The sequence below is a fragment of the Mytilus californianus genome, unplaced genomic scaffold (assembly GCF_021869535.1).
Source record: "Mytilus californianus isolate M0D057914Y unplaced genomic scaffold, xbMytCali1.0.p SCAF_7, whole genome shotgun sequence".
Classification (NCBI taxonomy): Eukaryota; Metazoa; Mollusca; class Bivalvia; order Mytilida; family Mytilidae; genus Mytilus; species Mytilus californianus.
The window spans coordinates 47,228,490-47,249,156 of record NW_026262723.1 but is presented as its reverse complement, the minus strand read 5'-3'; the positions used below and the strand labels follow the sequence as shown (position 1 = coordinate 47,249,156).

At 31.1% G+C, this 20,667-nt stretch overlaps 1 protein-coding gene across 1 annotated transcript; it reads right to left on the bottom strand.

The window, feature by feature from the left end:
- Nucleotides 1–2,173: 2,173 nt before the first annotated feature.
- LOC127709146 (WAP four-disulfide core domain protein 5-like) lies at nt 2,174–20,467 on the bottom strand. Its single transcript, XM_052214510.1, has 8 exons — nt 20,373–20,467; nt 15,838–15,949; nt 10,754–10,812; nt 6,707–6,791; nt 6,124–6,182; nt 3,466–3,481; nt 2,554–2,676; nt 2,174–2,281 (listed from the first exon to the last, which is right to left on the bottom strand). The coding sequence occupies exons 1-8, from the start codon at nt 20,418–20,420 to the stop codon at nt 2,277–2,279; spliced, it is 507 nt and encodes a 168-aa protein (XP_052070470.1). The 5' UTR covers nt 20,421–20,467; the 3' UTR covers nt 2,174–2,276.
- Nucleotides 20,468–20,667: the final 200 nt, after the last annotated feature.

The window sequence follows — 20,667 nt, the reverse complement described above, 5'->3', positions numbered from 1 at the left end:
TCTATACTATGTACCATGTTTGTATATTCCTTTGCTTGTTTATCATAAACCAATTAAAATCAATGTAGACAGGTCAATATACTGCTGCATCTATGATATTCTTAGAATTGATTTTTTTGTTGTTGTGTAGACATAGACGTAACAACAAGTTTTTTTTTTGTAATTCAGAACACATCAAGGTGAACTTTTTTTTAAAGAATATTTTCAATTAAATGGAAACAAAAGCTACTTCGTACTTTCAAAAGCACCACAGTATAAAAACAATATCAATATAAAAAGTAAATGTAAATTTACTACTATTAGTTGTAATTTACATTATCCAATTGCTACACCAGTAGAGTTTAGAATTAGAATCAATTATTGAAATCTATCTACTACCAGTGAATAGGCATCTCATATATGCTTGTATATTTGATATATTACGCATGATTCTACATCCGGTCGATACTGTTTCTGTTTACTACTTATGTTTTGGCATTATGTGATTTTCAGTCTGTATATGATGTCTTTACATTAAAATTTGTTGGATGTGTACTGATTGATACTTTAGTTTCTGAGAACATGATTTATCTTTTAGTTGTAATAATCTTTGAACTAGCTTTTAGTAACTACGAGTACTCTTATTTCGATGCTTTGTGTCCAATATGTTTGTGCCTCGTACCGATCTTTTGAGTTAATCAATTCTTTACAGTTTGATCTTATATGTGCTGTTACACCTCTGTGCCAGGTAAGGGAGAAGGTTGAGTGTTGAATTCCACCATATTCCTTGTGTGCATGTCCCAAGTCAGGAACCAGTGGTTGTCGTTGGCTCAAGTCTGTCATTTACTTTTTTTTTTATATAAATTAGGCCGTTAGTTTTCACGTTTGAATTGGTTCCAATTTTTATGTCGGGGCCTTTTGTAGCCGACTATACGGTATGGATTTTTCATTATTGTTTTAGGTCGTACTGTGGCCTATGATTGCTTACATCCACTTCATTTGATCTCTGGTTGGTAGTTGTCTCAATGGCAATCATACCAAATCTCCTTATTTGTATGTTGTTTATATATTTGTCGCCTAACATTTATCTTCGATGAGTTTTGAATATCCCCTTGGTATCTTCCAAATGTTTTTTATATCTACTACTTGTGATACAGAATCAGTGTAATATATTAGACCTTTATAAAGCTTTGCAAATACCAAATCACAGTTATATAGTTGATACAATTTCCAATTGCAATTGTTTTCGTAACAATGCTATTTGGATTCCCCCTATATGCAATTTGAATTAACCAAATAGTAAAAGTTTTGAATGCTGACGAGCAAATAACCAAGCATATTTTTTTTTACTTTTACGACATATGGTCTAAATAGACAAGTAATATCCTGCAAAAAACTATAAAACCTCAAAAAAACTTTTATTTTACAATCTTTTAATATTTTTTACGCAAAAAATATTCATTCAATATGAAAAAAGTATGTGTAGTAATAAATCCAATTATACAACTTCCAGTTCAAGAACTAAATAACCTGAATGTAAGCATGCAACTATAGGTCAACGTACGACCTTCGGTAATGAGTAAAACCCATACTGTAAAGTAAGCTATGGAAGACCTCGACATGACAGAATGTAAAATAATTCAAACGACTAAATCAAAATGCATTAGTAGATATTTTAAAAAGCTATTTTACAGACATTCGTCATATAATTTCTACACTCGAAGGCTATATCCCTGTTAATATTGCACGTCAAGTAATAGGGTAAAACATGTACATTTCAAAGAGTCAAGAAGGATGCAGCGAGGCAACCAATTAAAACTTTGCTTAAAGGGGCATTAGCTACGAATTAAACTAAAATTAAAACATGTTTTTCGGTTTGTTTCAAATATTTATAAAAGCAGAATATATAATTGATAATTAACCATTTAGCAGCCAGTTTGGTTCAATTTCGTCAAAATGAACTGAAAACATCGCCGATGTATTATTTGTTATAAATCAAATATGACAATTTGGGTACAACCGTTGAATATGAATTTAACAACTAATGCCCCTTCAATATAATTCAGTTGGATTAAAATAGTAGGTTTGTGTGCATAAAAAATTGCATTCACACTGTTGAGCAGAAGTTCGCCAGTCATTATAAAAATCACTGCAAATTTCTAAATATAGTTTTATTGCATAATAAAGTTCTCAAAAATTTCTTTCAAATTACAGGTAGCACAATTTTTGAAAACAAATGTCCTGGTATTTTCACTTTGGGTAGCACAAGTCAAACGTGTAGTATGGAAGACATCTTCTCAAACTGAAAAAAAGAAAGACATTTTTAAAAACGAATTTTTGCAAGCCGGAACAAATCAAAGATTTAAAACAGATTGAAGGTCATATTGGCTACATCCCCACGTTACAGCAATGGCTATACCGTGTGTAGTTACTGAAGAATTGCCAGGCAATAGCATTATACTGTCATTAAACTAAGATTTCCAAAAAATGTTATGATCTTAAATTTCAACCATGAATAATTTGGAACGGTATTTAAATGTTGATGACAGGTTTAACCATGAAAAGCATACATACCTGGACAGCAAAAAGCAAAACGATCTAATCGATTAGTTTTACACCTGTATCCTTTTGGACATTTTTTTCTGTTTGGTGATCTACCGCAATTTATTCCCAGCAATGGAGTTCCCGTGGTACAAGCTTAAAATAAAGCAAACAATTAATGTATCGTTAGTGATGCTCTAGGTAAAACAACTATTAAACGAAAACCATTATTTGATAGAGACAAAACTTTGAAGTTGATAAGAAAACAAAATTATAGTTCTTTCCTAAGATTCCATCTTTCTGCAACTTGATAAGAGACTTACAATATGTATACGGCTTATGTGTACACATCCGCGAAGTAAGATTATTTTAGCACGTGCAGCTTTAACAAAGTTCATTAACATTTACTTTATTTGTCTACTTAGTTCTAGAGCAAAATTAAGGTTATATTTAGACAACTTATAATAGAAGATTATTTCATTTTGTTGTCAATTATATTTCTTTGATATTCTATGTTCGTACCCAACTTTTCTATATTCGGAGCGATTTAGAGCTTGAAATACTTTATATATATATTTCTCTATTGTTGATGATCAAATATAGACCTTTGGTTGTCTTTTTGTGTCGTTGTGATGCTGTCTTAATGACTTGTAATCCTTATTCTCAGTTTGTCCATAATTATTTGGAATAACTTATGTATATCACCATTGATATAAATCTCTGTTTTTTCTCTTATCAGATTTACATTTTAACACAAGGGAAGTTAGTTTTGTAGCTCCATAGTTACAAAATTACACTTTTAGAATCTACTTTGAAACAATCCTTTGTATTAGATTAATATGCTTGTTTTGACGAAAAATGTTGCAAAATTTCTGTGTAATATTTTTATCTCTAGGAATAACTTGATATTAATGTTATAAAACTGTTAATAACTGTCACCCTTACCTGATAAAGACACGATCTGTTGAAAATAATAAAACTTTATGCAAAGTATATAGCATGGTTGATATATTTACAACAAAATTATTTTACAGCCTGTATATACTGAAGGCTTGCGTGATGTTCATTTTATATATATTTGAGTGTATATTTTCCGTTATAAAAAGAATTAAAAGATAAAAAAACTTTTAAAAAATAAAGCTTTGCTGCTATCATAGATTATCTCATTTCAATTTGATTGAATTGGTTTTGTCTGATCTTCTTAAAATTTTCACACAGTATACTTTTTTGAAGGGTTACCAGAATGTATCGAAATATGATAAAAAGCAGTCGGGTTATCTAAGTTTTCGGATGTTTACCCTATTTCAAAATAGTAAGCCTTATACTAAAAAGACGTATTTATTGATGTGCCAATGACTGTGTGTTCCCCGTAACTGGAGTCACTATGGAAACTTTATTGTGAACAATGCTATAATTATTATTTTGTATACTCTTTATTCCGTCCGTTTCAAATACTGTAACATTTCTTTATTGGAAATAATATTCTAGAATTTTTTCACTTGGAAGTGGTATTAATAAGGATTTCCGTTGCATTGACGTATATAGTTGACAGAATACAGTAAAACAAGAAATGAAAAAAATACTTTTTACATTTGGACGTTTCTATTTTGATGATTTGTAAAATGTATTACAAATTTCTAATCTTTTCTATGACATAACATAATAATTATTTGTGTAGAAGGTCATTTTATCGATATGAAGCTAATCCCTGGTCGCGATATTGATTGCAATTCAGTAAAACAAGAACCTACGTCAAACGGTTCAACATAAGCAAACTGTCGGTTTATATCACTATTTGAATATGTTCCGCTTCCACTCTGACACCCGTCGTGTTCGTTATGGTAAGTACAAATTTGATGATAAGTCTCATTCGGTGACATCAGAATCGAGGAAAAGTTGTCGGGATTGTGGTTACGACAATCGTAACATATCCGTTGTTATCTATGATACAGATATTCCACTCAGGTCAGCCAACTCATGATGGTGTCCATCAAACTCTTGGAGGATCAAACTCAAAATTACTTCTTGAAACCCTTGTTTAATATATTTTCTTGTTAGCAGCAACCTTGCATCAAGGAAATCATCAGATAAACCTTTAACTATAGCGTCAACTGGAAGAAATATACTCCATATGCAGGAGCTGCTGTAATTTTGCTTCATAAAAATGACCAGTTCACGATTGAAAAACTGAAATAATCTCTTTTGTCGTAAAGTTTTGTTCTCAACCGACTTTTATTGACAATTCTAGATAGGGGTCAAGATATGAAGCAGAATTAACTGTTTCTGTAGTATCCTTTCTTTCAAATTTGAAGTCCAAGACACGTTTATCATAGTTACCAAACCTTGAATTATTCAGTAAGAAGACATCATTTATATACCGGAACGTGAAGTTTCAGGATAATACTAGATTTTTTACATTATACATGAGAAACACATGTGTTAGGTCTGTCTCATTAGAACAAAGGAATAAGTGGGCAAGAAGTGGAGCACAGTTGGTTCACACAGAAATGCTGATTGTTTTTTGACAAACATGTCATCCAAACGGAGCAAATATGTTGGCAATAAAGAAACCAAAACAAGAGTTCCATATGACACCCCACCGTTATAAATGAATAACATAACATCTTGCAGTTTACTCCGTGGATTGCCATATTGAACTCTTTCTGAAATCAAGCATCTTGATAATATCAGTCTTGTTGATGGTTGGACTAAATTTTGGAAAAATTCTTTCAATCTAGTTTTAAGTTGAGATTGAGGAATTGTATGAAATGTGCAGAGAATTAGTCAAATGTTTTTATATCATTTCAAGAGGAAAGACTTAATTTTTTGTATTTATTTTTTTTTATTTTTCAATATCGCCCATAGAGTAAGTTGTTTCACAGTAAATTATGCAGCCAATCTTGGATTTTTTTTATAAAATAGATGTTGATAATTCTAGAAGAAATTAAGAGATTAAGAATCCTTGGGGTATACGAAGACCAAGTTTCCACCCATCTCTGATTGAACATTCAATAGACATTTGATTGTTCAGGATTTCCTCTGTGGAAGAGTCGGTAGAGTATATGTTGAGTTTCAAGGTGAAATATCAATTCATAATGCCTTTATCAAGCAATTTATGCAATGTGATCAACGAACACACCTTATGTTGTTGGATGGTGTGTCTGCAGAGTTGACAACATATTTGGCATGACGCTAGGGCAGTTGTTAAGCGATATTTGGGTTATTACAGATGGATGTAGCTGAGTGTTTATAGATCCATAGAATAATTAATTCTTATTTGTATCAATGACGTCACATCTTTAACCCATTCGGAAAAAGTATCCACGTCTTCTATTTCACGTTTAGTTTATTGCCTGGCATAATCCTCGACTAAATCAATTAACGTCTTAAAGTTGTGTTTCCAAATTTTGGATTTAGGATTAATAATTGAATATTCATTGGGTGGCAGAAATATGCCAAATGGGTATGCTATTTAACAAAATAATAAATAAATAAACCCCAAAATAAAGTTAAACAGACATCCATGTTAATGTAAGAATAATAGTTATTTCACAATCTCTCTATCATTTAATCTATGTATATGAAATCAATAAGCCAACAAACCTTCTTTATTTCTGCTTTGCATGAAGTGCCACAGGAAGGATTAAAACAGCAAATGTAACCTGTAGACAAAATCAGGATACACAATTTACATATATTGTAAGGATATGATCCAAATAAAATTCTTTAAAAAACTTTCCATACTTGATCAGATAGAAATCCAACATGTGCCGTCTAAACAATATAATCAGTATTACATATGAACTAACATTCTTTTTTTGCGCTTCAAATATTTTCTATTAGTGTTATTATCTAAGAAAGCAACAATTAATTTTTCGTTACATGAATATCACGTGTCATTCCATGGTCACGTCAATGTCTTTTCGTCTATATACTGTCAAAAGTTAATAGAAAATACTTATACTCATAAAAACGTAATGGAGATAGCATGTACATTTAGAGTATGTTTGCTGGTATAAATAGCAGATCATAATGACAATCGTTAATTATTAAAGGTATTATGATATCAAAAAAACCGTTACTACTTTAGATTGTAGAAACTCACAGTTGCCTGTAAATGATTATATATTTTAATATATGAATTTATATATTTTGTCAAAAAAGAAGAAGAAATATATATATTTACCATTCTTACAGTCCTTTTCAGAGTTACAGAGCTGTTGATATCTCTTGCAAATACGGTTGTCAACTGGACATCCCGGTAGTTTTTTCTATAAGAATCGTAAACAGATCATTATTTTTGTTGGAATAACAAATCAAAACTTTTGGAAAAAAAACCTCATTTATAATTATCTACGGAAGGGTTTAATGATTTGTGATTACAGAGCAGTATATTTCATCTTTGTTGTGTTTTGTTTGGTTGTGTTGTTTTGGTGTTCTTAGATGTCTCCCGCTATTGTGTTATTTTGCTATTGTCATTTTTTGTATTCTTGTCTTTCAATTTTCTTATGTGCTTTGTCTATGTGCCATTTTGTTTTTTCTTTGTTGACAAATTTGTTTGTTTTTGTAGTGATCAAGATTATAACACAATGTGGACTGCTGTACCCCTATTTTTGACATTTTTACCTATTATGTCTGTTTGTTTTGTTCACACATTGTTGTCAATATAATGGAATTTTATGCGACTGCCATACAACTGAGAGGTTTAGCTAGCTATAAAACCAGATTTCATTCACAATTTTCTACATAAGGAAATGCCTGTACCAAGTCAGGAATATGTTTTCCAATCGTTTGATGTGTTTGAACTTTTAATTTTGCCATTTGATAATGGACTTTCTGTTTTGAATTTTCCTAGGAGTTTTTTTATTTTACCTTTTGCTTGCGCTTGTGTAATTTATGAATGTATTTGAAAAAATAATATAAATTAAAAAAATACTTTTCTTCTGATCATCAATAATTTACTGCTGTCGAAACATGTACATATATAAAACGCATGTTGATAACCTTTTTGATGAAGTACCTAATGAAATTGAGAATGGAAATGGGGAATGTGTCAAAGAGACAACAACCCGACCATAGAGCAGACAACAGCCGAAGGCCACCAATGGGTCTTCAATGCAGCGAGAAACTCCCGCACACGGAGGCGTCCTTCAGCTGGCCCCTAAACAAATATGTATACTAGTTCAGTGATAATAGACGTCATACTAAACTCCAAATTATACACAAGAAACTAAAATTAAAAAAACCTAATGTTGTAGTTTAAGCTATGTTTATTCAAGACAATATGAAATCTATTCTAGCTCGTTTCATTGTTTAACGAAACATGACGGTGTTTAAACACATATTTTAGAAATATTCCAAACACTTTAAATTGTGTATCCTTTATATGAATGTTTCTGGTTCAGCAGGCAAACTTCAGAAGGGCGTTGTTGAATGTATATAAATAGATTTATACAAGAAAGCTTACTTTGATGGGTGTAACTTTGCACTAATCCATAATTCACTTTAACAGGTTTACAGATACCACAGATATTGTTATATGAAATTAGTTGCAAGGGTTATCAGGATCTCAAATTTATATATTGTTTCTAGTAAAAAATATTGTAATGGTAATTATAATATGATGATATCTATTTATTATAATTTCTTTTGGTGAAATGTCGTGAAAAGACCTAAATCATTGAACAAAATATATTCACTCTCGCAGAAGTTCTTAGATCTTTTAACAGCAATGGCATAAGAAGTGGTAACGTCCAAATTCAGTTACATTTAGTCGACAATAGTTTACCGATGTTCAGATTTCGTAAATGGATTTAGAAAAGACAACAAACAAAAACTAAAAAAATCGCATGAACTGCAAACGAAGCAAGACCGGATGGGTCGACTGAGTAGGCGTTACCTACTGTGAATGCATCACCCTCCATTCGAATCCACGCTCAGTCAAAATATCGCAATTGTCAAAATTACAGATCAGATAACTATATATAATGTTCTAAAACATCAATAAACAAGCCACTAGTGAGGAGAGACACCGAAAATTTGTCAATCATTTCGTGATGGTGATCGAAAAACTTATGAAGTCGTTCCTCCTCATAACTGTGTTGGAACAATTTTCATGTAAGGAGCACATCCCTGTTAATGAAGTCCGTAAAGTGTGATATAGAAGCAGACATCCTAGTTTCGGTAGTATCCTTAATATCAAGTTCACTGGGATATTATGAAATGATAGCACTCTATGAAATGTGGTTATTGAGTGACATTAATATATATCTAAAAGTAAAACTAAAGAACTCTGCAAAATGCGTTTTCTTTTTGTATAACTTGAGAAGGTAATATATGTATTTTGCTGTATAAGAGTACAAAAGTTGGCCAATAGTTGTGCACAATTAGTACATATCAGAATACCGACTGTGTGCTTCCCAGTTTTGCTGTGAATTTCAAGTTCTTTATATAGACATTCCAAATAGAATTTTGCATATACAAAAAATATTGTTTGAAGCTTCGGTAAATGCCTGGTAATTTTAGATACTCACTGGCCTCATTCAAATATTTCCAATTTCAAAAGTCAAGATCATGTTTTCAATTTTGAACTTTTATTTTTATCGCAACTCCTCAGAACCGTAAAGTATTTGTTTAATTGACACAGCACAAATACTTTTTGTTCAAAGTACTCTTGTGACTTTTTATATAGTATTCTCCCCTTAAATATTCAATATAAGCTATTGTTATGGTTAAAGCTTAAAACTGGTATTTTATAAATCCATGGGATCTTTAGCTTTAGATTTATAGACAAATGACCTTAAAAAAGGTTAATTGAAAGTGAACTGGAGTAAACCAGAAGTGGCTATTTTTGCGCTAATTTCATGCAAAAATACATAGAAACCAGCATCAACATGGAATACACATAAAGTTACCAATCATACGACACAGGTAATGACATTCTGTAAACAGGAAATAACCAATTTTCTCCATTAGAAACAATTTTTTTGAATCAGTGTAATGTCAGTTATTATATGACACCGGAAGGTACTTTAACTGAAGCAGAAAATTTTCTCCCTTTTTTCATGTAAAGTGAATATGTTTGAAATCAATGTAAAGGAAACTATTATTTCATTTAAACGGAAGTAGCCGGTGATCTTCCTGACTTCATACAAAGTTTCAATAATTTATATATATATCTATAAACCGTAAGTTACCAATATTTCCAAAATTTTATTAAACAAATCATATATTCAATTTAAATGAATGTGTGATTTTGTAGGTGGACAGACTTACAGAGAACAATTGGTTTTGAATTCGGATATGATTTACATATCTACAAATACTTAAATGTGGTTGGTCTGTTAATATTTGTTCCTTGGTTTACAATTCGATAGATCATGTTTTCGAAACTAATTTCGTTGCCCATGTAGGCACTATTATAATATGTCTATTTTTCTAGAGATTATTTATGTGTAAACTGCTGACTCCTTTGGACTCTTATTCTGGTTGTGAGTTAATCGGCCCCAGTTTTCAAAGCAATAACCCCCAGAAAAAAGCTTCTAATACTATAATAAACGTGAGTAAACATTAAAAAAAAATTACTCAAATGTCGAAAAAGAGAGTTAAAATATGTTAGTCTTAATGTCAGCTGACATGTTTGTGATGTTTTTATTACAGCCAAAGTTGCAACAGGATAAATTTAAAAAAAAAATAAAAACGTAAAACCGAAAACTCACATTTTCAAATTTCATTGCATTATTTGTACTAGTAAAAGTAGTATATAGCATTTGCTGAAATCACAATAATTTATCTCGCAATCTTTTTCCATTGTTCAACAATTGCATTAAAAGATGCACGCAAAAATATAGGCACGGTCTGTTTAATCCTCAGTACTTTTTAAGGAATAAAGGAGAAGAACTTTAAGTGTTGACTTTTTATTTTGAATTCAAAACGTATCCTGGAAATATGAGATCTTGTATTTAGGCAGAATCTTCAAGCATAGACCTCTCTGATGTTCCATTAATGTTATAGAAAAACTTCCATACAGTTTTAAAAAAATTATATATGGGCATCTGATCTCAGTCCTATGGTAAGATAAAATATCAGTGCCACGGATCAGATAAATGCTTCTTACAAATTGCCAGTTTAATTAGAATAAGTATGAGGCCATTGTTGGGCCTAAATAATGGTCCAAATAAAGAAATTAAAAACATGTTAAACTATTAAGTAAAATGGTATTAAAAAAAGTTACCAATAGAGGTTTTCTACAGTTTTTTGAACGACATTCAGTTGGGCAGCATTTCTCATTCCCTACAAATTGTAATAAAACATTTTTATTTACATAACAAAGACAAGTGCATTGCAGGAAATCGTTGTATAGCAAAACAAAATCCAATTTTTGTACATAGAATGTTGATATAATATTGTAAATTCTTCATCTTTAACATGTTTAACCCAAAAGAATATATGTGCATCTAAAAGACGATATAAAATAGATTAACTTGTAGCTGATTTCTTTGCTCTGATAAAGAATTTCCTCCTAACAAAATCTAAATAGCAATTATGAGACAGATAATATCTGATCATTTGTTAAGAAATATACCATAACATTGTTTGAAGCTCAAAGTACACATTTAAACCAATCCTATTGGAAATTTTACTAAAGATTGAAATACTGTTTTCAAATTACCCATCTCTTTTGCAAAGGAATAATGGAATAAATTTAAAAGAAATCTATAGATAATTTTTGAATAATAATAAGTCAAAGAATTAAACAGAAATGGAAGTAGAATACACGGAATTGTCAAACGAATGAAGATAAGGTATGTTGACAGGGTAAACATCTAAAAGACTTTATGGACTCAACATCCGTCTCACGATTAGAAAAAAAATACACAGTGTCAAAAATAGAAACGCGGTTCAACCGATTATTGTTTCAGATTGACAAAGTGGATATATTGGACATGTGAAATGTTACAAATTAGAAATTTAGACCCTCTAATGATCAAACCGTTCACGTTTTCAACCAAAACACTTAGGGATCGATAATTTCAGATGTTATTCTCCATAAACGAATTTCGGTACACGGGTTTTGTTTTTGTCAAATGCTTGTTTTATTTAATATTAGTACAAGAACAAGTGGGCTATCACTAGCTGGTGGGTACAATAAATGAAAACAACACGTTATAAATTTAATGCGTCCGAAGTGCTTTTCTGGATTTACCTTTACCAGGAACGCTTAAAGCCGAATATTTGAATGCCAAGGATGTACAATTATCCCTTTAAATAGATACCGACAGTCTTTTGGAACATCTATCACAAGAAATATATGCTGTTGATAATAAAAAAAAAAGGAATTCAAACGGTATTTTTTTCGATTAAATCAAAGCAATTTCCGAATCCTTTTAGAAAATTCTTACAAGAACTTTTTAGTTCAAATTGTCTGTACCTATCTACAAAACTTGACTCACACATACAATGGATTTAACATCCCCAAACGATTCATTAAGCATGTAGGCTTTTTCTATTGCTTTCTTTATATTTAACTTAACTAGCCTTAATACGGGACTTTTTGTTCAATTGAAATGCATTTTAATCATGAAGGATATCGTTGAATCCTAGTATTCAGCATCCACCCACATTATAGAACTTCAAGTCTTTATTCTAATATCAAATGTGGAATAAAAATTGTTGTTTTGTTGTTGTATTCCATTTCGCACCAAAGACCTTCTCGAATTTAAAATGGCAATCATACAAGTAGAAAATTTGGCATTCTTTACAGTATTGTGTCGCTCACTTCTTTTGTAGAAGAAGTGAGAAATGTGAGTATCATTTTGTTTCTTCACTTTTTTGGGGGGTTTCGGATAAGCCTTCGTATTTTTACACCTCCATAATGTAAAATTGCTACTTTTAATGTAAGAAAAAATATTTCTACTTTTGTCCTAAAAATACAGTTTGACATATGAAATGAAATAAGAAACGAATTTTGCAACAAAACCACAACGGAAGTCTCGTCGAAAGACAACACAATTCACCCAAACACACATTGATTTAGAACATCACAGATAACAAATAAGAAAAAGTGAAAAAAGTTTAATAATCTAGTTGCAAAAGATTCCCCCTGAAAACACTGAGAAATTGAGCATTTCAAAGTTCTACACGTTCCCCATGAGCACGCTACTAATCATATAAACTCTCACAAGAAAACTTTCTGATAAATAGTAATAATGAACAAAACAAGTTGTTTTCTTCTAAAAATGGAAATGCAAACGTGAACCTTAGAACGCTGCTTATTTGAACGGTCAATTTATTGTACAAATCTGAAACCAAAACTTTTTAATAATTTCATTTAATATATATTTGCAGATCATTGTTATGGGATTTCAGATAGGGGTTAACATAGAAATTTTGAATTGTATCGTAGTTGATATGGAATGTGTATCCAAATCTTTAAAAAAAAGGAATAAAAATACATTTATTTCGAATTATGTTCATTCTTCATATATACAGGAACGATTATGTGTATTAATATATAAGAACACAATGTACTGTTGAAAACATACTATTTACATTCATATCTACTAGTAGTTAATTTTCTTTCAAAATAAATATATGCCGATGGGTTTATTTTATTTTTTCCGAAGGAAATTAAAACATATCTACAGCAAAGTATATTTATGCATTTATATTCATATTACAGAATTTTTGTAAATGCACTCTCAATAATACAATTAGATTCGAATAAAGACTGTATGGTCTAAAGTTATGTATAATATAAAAACTCACACACACGAAATATAGAACAAATCTTAAGGTGAATGCAATTTCTTGTACTCTAGTATTGAGGAACGCATCTTTTTCAAACAAAAAGTTCTTGATGTGGGTAACAATTTAGCTTTACTGTGCAAACCGTCAGACGATCAGACGTTCGTGAGGATCAAACAAATTCTTACCCTATTGGAATTAAAATTCCGGAAGGTTTCGCCATATACAACTAAGATAACATATTTTATAAAGATAAAGAAAGAGCTTTTGTTAAGTATTTATTAGGTATAAACATCAAACATTCGCATATCATTAATTTGTCTCTGTATATAGTGCTTTATCTTTATAACTATTTTAAGAACGCTAGCTGATACTGCATATACAGGTGTCAGACCACCAATTCAAAACCATCATATAATCAAACATTTTTTAGCTCATCTGGCCCCAAGGGCCATGTAAGTTTTTCCCATCACTTGGCGTCCGTCTTCTGTCGTCGTCTCCGTCGTTTGTCGTCGTCGTTTGTCGTCCGTCATCCGTTAAATTTTACAAAGATCATCTCCTCTGAAATTACTGGACGAAATTTAACCACACTTGGCCACAATCATCAATGGGGTATCTTGTTTACAAAATGTGTCCGATGTTCCAGCCTGCCGACAAACATGGCCGACATGGCTTAAGATAGAACATGGGGGTAAAATGCAATGTTTGTCTATTATTTTGAAAACCGCTTTAAATAGAGAAAATCTGACAGATGCAAAAATGTTTAAAAAAATGATTTCTACGTAATGACTATTGACATTTAAACTGTAAGACGACTTAATTTTTTCTTTATTGCCTGTTGTCTTGAAAATCATGATAAATAGAGAGATACTTTATATAGCAAAAATTATCAGCAAGACAAGACCTACAAATAGGTCATCATGGTCAAAATTCTCTGACAACTCCTTATTTGAGTTATTGCCCTTTAATGACGATGTTTACCAATTTTTTGGGTTTATGCCTAATATCTGAAAAACTAAAATAGATAGGTAGAAACTTTAATTAGCAAAAATGATCAGCAAGACAAGACCTCAAAATAAGTGAACATGATTAAATTCATTTGATTCCTTATTGGAGTTATTACCCTTTAATAACGATTTTTACCATATTTTTTTTTTTTGTGTTTTACCTTATATCTTAAAAAAATTGTAACAGATAGATTTAAACTTAAATCAGCAAAAATGAGCAGAAAGACATGATCTACAAATAAGTTTTCTGACTGTAATCATCAGTTCTCCCCTTATTGGAGTGTTTTGTCGATTATCTTGAAAACTATTATGGATAGATAGCCACTTTAGATAGCAAAACATGATTAACAAGACAAAAAAATGTTTGTCCTATTCTTGTTCACATTGTTGGAGAGTGTTCATTGTGGAAGATGCACATAGACCTAGGAGAGCGAAAAGCCTCTAGTTTTCAATTTTAACAGCTTTCTAAATATTTTTGCCTTATGTTTAACTTCATAGAAACCATGTATATCCTGAATTGTACATGTATCACCTTTCCATATGCCAGTCTTGAAGCAGTTTTTAAAGTCTTGTAGTGAAACACGATCGTGCGAAAGTCAACTGCTACTACGAATAACCCCTGGTTATCTTGAAATCATAAATAAGTATACTATGGAGGGCATTAATCGTCAGTTTCAATGGAAAATCATGGACAAGTAAATTTTGGCTAAAAATTGTCTTAATATATTTCTCTTTCACCAAAAGATTCATTTCTGCAAATATTATTGTTAGTTTAAGTTAAACAATGACATCAAAGAACCATTTTTTGTCAGGGTAGGGCTACATTTATTTTCTGAATTGGAGTGGTTGAATTGGTGGTCTGACACCTTAGATCAGTTGATTTTACCTAACCCGAATAATTCAATCCCTCCTTGTAATCGACCTCTCCTACTCCTAAAAAATCATCATAGAGCAGCGGAATATAATTTCTGAATTATTCGGATTAGCTTTTAGCGTTCAGAATACCTCCGATTGAAGTCGTGTTCCCTGAGGTATTCACGCAATTAAGATAAAAATGAAATTAATATACGCTGCTATCATTAATTTCTTAAAGGAGAGCGGGCTTTGGGAATTTTGTTAAAAATTGGCTTGAAATGTTTCTTAGGGGATAAATTCCTGATGTACTAAACTCTTTTCAATTTTCTACTGGTTGCATGCGTCACTTGAACAGACCAATTTGGTGTATGCATAAGCAAATAGTCGTAGTAATAGTGCTTTGATTTGTTCAATCTTCTGTTTCCTGTGTTGTGTTTTATGAACTGTTGTTTGTATTTTTACACTTGGTAACTTCTACCTCCCATTTATCAACAACATTAAAAGAATTGAAATTATCGTGTGTATGTCTTTGTGGTTTGTTAGTGCTTTTTCTGGTTATTTGATTATTTTTCATATTTGAACTTCAATTTTTATATTGATTGGCAATACAATTATTTTCAATTTTTTTCACAATTTTTTGTATAATTTTCTTTAATTTTTATCTGGGCTTCTTAATTTTCTTAATGTGCAGCAATAAGATAATACATACCTGGACAATTGGCGTCATCTCCAAAGCAATTGGAACTGAATAAAGCTGTAAAACAAAAACCAATTGGTTGGTCCAATATAGGCGGACAAACACCACGTTTTTTTGTCTGAGTCTAAAATAAAAATGTAAATATCATTAGTAGTCTGTACAAATCTATTATTCTAATATAACGCTCATTTTTTCATTGAACATAAAGCTCAGTTCTAATTCCAATAAAACATGGGGTGCACGTGCATGACGTCACAATAATAATTGCTTTGTCAGTAGTAGTTTAAACGACGCCGGAGATCAAAATGGACATTTGTTGGTGTTGATCGCTAGCAAATTAGATAACACCATTCTAAATGTTAGTCTTGATGTATTTGCATACTTTTAAAACATGAACGGGGTGGATTTCTAGAATGCTTTTACTTCATCAAATCAAAATGACTGCCTTGCGAACATGTCTTCTATGTCCGCTTCGAAGTAAAAAAAGTTCTGTATTTGCTATAAGAATCGAAATAATTCTTTCATGTCATACTTTTTTTTCATTTTACATTTTGCTAACGCTCGGTTTATAGATATTGACAAATATATTGCCTGCCCATGTTAAAATGAGCATATATTATTATTTTTTTGTACTTTAAACAGGCCTTCAGTTTTCTCGTTTGAGTTGTTTTACATTTGTCATTTCAGATTCCTTTTATAGCTTACTATGCGGTATGGGTTTTGCTAATTGTTGAAGGCCGTAAATTTGTTAACCTCTACGTCATTTGGTCTCTGGCAATCAAACCACACTATCTTATTTTTTATATATAGAGCATAACATGAAAAAATTATTTCTTAAATAAAAGTAAATACTTTGAAATATTTATTTGAATATGAAAATCCTTTTTTTATTGTAAATTTGCCGAATTAGAGAAATGTCTAACAGCAAACTTAAATCATGACTTCTTTTAAACATAAAATCATTTTAACGCAAAAACTTACATTATTATATTAACAAAAAGTCATCATGCTATTGTGAGCAATTTTACGAAGGAAAAAAAAATATATAGCGATATGTTCCAGTGATTAATTTCTCACTGACCAATAGCTTATATTAATTTCTGAAAATAAAAGGAACAGCCTTGCTTAAAGCAGTCTTGAGATCATGAACGTGCATATTTCTTTTTATGGTGTTTAACTATTCGACTTATTTAAAGTGAATTGAAATTGAATATATGATTCATATCACGCAATTTGTATGTTAATAATTTGTAGAATTCTTCTTATTTTCATAGAAATAAGTGCTCAACACAGCATTCGAAAAAACGTTACAATAACATATAAATGATGAATGTATCAATTATCTGTCTGATAACTGTTACAGAATTAAACCAAAATTGCTGATGCAATACCACAATCAAATATTATGAATTATGAAACGTACTCCTTAATTGTAAATTAAAAAAACATGCTGATCGTATATACAATTGACAAAACTAAAAGGAGAAGATATTTGTGGCAAAGGGACCGGCCTTTTATGGTCGAGAGTTTTTTTTTTTTTTTTATCTTATTTAAGACAGCTGGGCTACATGTTTTTCTGTAAGAAACGGATCTACACCTTAATTCAAACATAATCTTTCGGTAGAGGGAACAACATATTCAAAACCCATAACAAATAATCTTAACAGTGTCTGATTTTGAAACGACATGACAACATTATATTTGTTAAAGTTTTGTTTTCAATCAATTCCGGTAACAGGTCCTACATGTAGATTAATTCTGTTAGTCAAGGTCTTTTAAGCTGGCTTCAATATGTCGACAGAAGATACCAAATGAAAAACAGAAAATATAAATCGACAAAAAACCAACAATACCATTGAAAAAACGGAAAACTTCAAAACAACTAACAACCATAACCAAAAAGGCTATATAGAAATTAAAGACTAAGCAAAACGAAGCCGAACAGAGAAACCGGGGTTGATCACATATTTTTTTTGGAAAGGTGAACAGATCCGTCTCTATATGTGGCACCCGTTGGCAAATATAAATTCTGTTATTTCCCATTCTGTGATGCCACAATCAAGGAAAAGAAGATGAATGGGTAGTTAGTACTATCTATCATAATGATTGGTAAAACCTAATGATTTATGTTTTACCATATGAAAAAGAAACTCTCAATACTTTGTTTTAGATTATAGATAATCAAACAACAGTAGCAAACACTTTAACGGTTTATCCTCAATCAATCATTGTAGGGTTTTCTGTTCTGATGCTTTTCTTATCAAGAAAGACATTCAAATATAGAAAATTATACGTTTATCTACATGTATAGATTATATTAACCACTGTTGCAATAATTGTATATCGATTAAAGTTAAACAGATGTCAGGACTACACAACCAGGAAGATAAGTCTATATTATGTACCATGTAGACATAGAGAACATAATCTACATTAAACATCTGATTTCTAATATAAACAATGAAAACAGAAAAATAAATAAAAAGTTTACTTCATACTGTAGAACAAAGCACCATGAAATAACAAATATAACATAATATAAAGAAAATGAAAAAGTATTATCATCTTTCTCTTGTAAACATAATTACTAGTGGCACTTGATGGTTACTCGTTTTTAAATAAGTTTGTGGAAAGTATCCATGAAGAGGACATCTCACAAAAAACGGATTGGTTATTGTCACCTGTCTAACCATAAGACATTGCCAATTCATAGACCAACGGTACTTGTAAATTATTTTGTTCTTATATATGACCAAATACGAATGATTCAAAAGAAAACAGTTTTTTAAACATTTTTGTTTTAAGGGCCAGCTAAAGCCCGCCTCCGGGAGCGAGATTTTCTCGCTGCGTTGAAGACCCATTGGTGGCTTGAGCTGTTTTCTGCTCTTTAGTAGGGTTGTTGTCTCTTTGACACATTCACCGTTTCCATTCTAAATTTTATTTTGTTTCGAAATAAAATAGCATATTTACAATACACGAATTACTTCCGTTCGTGAGTTTGCTCACTACTAGTCCTATTTGTCGATAATTCCTAGTTGATCAATTAAATAATTAATAATTAATTCCCTCAGGCATTCAATTTAGCTATTAGTTCCTTTTTGTCATAAAGATCATACCGTGTGTAATTAATGCACCCCTCGATTTCAAATGTTTGGGTTTGAGCATTCTAGTGATGTTAAATCCAGAAAAGCGCTTTTGACGCAAGAAACTTCTTCAATCCCCAGTAGAAATCAAGTAGGTATTGGTCACGGTTTCGATTTTGGTTTCACTTATGGAGAAAATGCCTATCAGTGCAGCACAAATAAGACATAATACATGTATGAGTTGGTTTCAATGACTTGCAGCTTTATTGGGAAGAGTTGAATAAAGCACATGATTACAAATGTTGATAATTATAAATTGATTAAGATTTAGAAATGCAAGTCAGTGAACAAAACTAGATCATTTTGAGGTCAATATACAGGCTTCAGCAATAAACAGATGTATTTATACTATGTACACTTAGTAGACATAATGATCCGTCCAGAGAACCGTGTTCAGCCTTAGTTTTTGGTGGAGATCGTGCAGCTCAATTCTAAGTGTTTATGTTGTGTGAACAGATGGTTTTTCGTCGTTATTGTGTTGTATGTTTTACTTCAACTTATGGTTTTAATTATCTCGTTTTGCATCTTTTTTTCCCTTTTTTTTACTCTGTATTACAGAAATGGTCGTATCAAGTACATATTAAATTATCTAGCGCTAATTAAAACAATATTCTGCACTGACCAGTATTACACAAGATAAAGTATTCACGAAATTTATTTGTAAACAGTTATTGTCTTCATTAACTATTGTATGATATTGCTCATGCAGATTTGTTAATAAAACACTTGGGTTTTTTTTTATTGCTTCATGTTATATTGGTATGAAGACATAAGAAATACTAACAAGTAAATTGATTAAAGAATATGTCATATTGCACATATTGTGCAATGTAAATAAGGTGATATGAAACTTAGAATTGAAAAATCAATTAAAACAATAAATAATGTTGTACATCTGTGACAAGTAGAAATTGAATTTTCTTTAAACATTTCAGTTAATGAAAACAACGATTTCTGTTATGGCACACCGGAAACCGGATTTCAACCGAGCGAGATATCCGACTCTGTATGCCCTTATGTTGAAGCACCAGTTAAACTTAGAAATTATTTTAAGGACTTGTTGTTTAAACTGAGCATCTACAATAAGAACATCTTGCATTTTTAAGGTAACTGATTTAAACAAAGTTTTCCAATCAAGATGATCGAGAGAGGACACTAAATCACCACAATTTTAAAAGTGACATATTCAAAGAAGGTGTTGCATTATTTTGAACTGTTTGTGACGTTCTGCTTGGTCAAGACGTCTTTTACAAGAACGCTGAGACTGTGCCACGTGTTTTACGAGTCCAAAGTCTCAATTTTTTTAATAGCAAAGTAAGAGATATTTCGTCTAGAAGCGGTGAATATTCTGAGATTATTACTATATCTTCACATCTATGTTTATAAATATAAGCTATGACTTACATATCCATAATGAATCAAACTAAGCGCAACTATCCAAATCGGCCACATAGCAGAAAATTAGACAGAAATTACTGGCGTCTTCTCAATAGCGAAAACCGCACGTCCTTAACTTTTTGAAATGTCGTCAGAGTAAAGTCTATCGATTTTGATTTACAGTTGAATAGAAAGCATATGTACCTTTTGCCACAAATATGCATAAAATAAAGCAAAACAAGTAATACAATGGTTGAATTCACATTTTTTTTAAATAAAAAGAAAAACATATGTTTTAATTCAGAAATTCTCTATTATTAAC

What these genes read in the sequence shown, in the direction of transcription:
- LOC127709146 (XM_052214510.1), bottom strand. Translation starts at nt 20,420, where the DNA reads ATGTGGCCGATTTGGATAGTTGCGCTTAGTTTGATTCATTATGGATAT. An exon ending in GTTTGATTCATTATGGATAT is followed by an intron (nt 15,950 to 20,372) that starts GTAAGTCATAGC and finishes TTTTTATTTTAG; the next exon opens with ACTCAGACAAAAAAACGTGG. An exon ending in AGATGACGCCAATTGTCCAG is followed by an intron (nt 10,813 to 15,837) that starts GTATGTATTATC and finishes TACAATTTGTAG; the next exon opens with GGAATGAGAAATGCTGCCCA.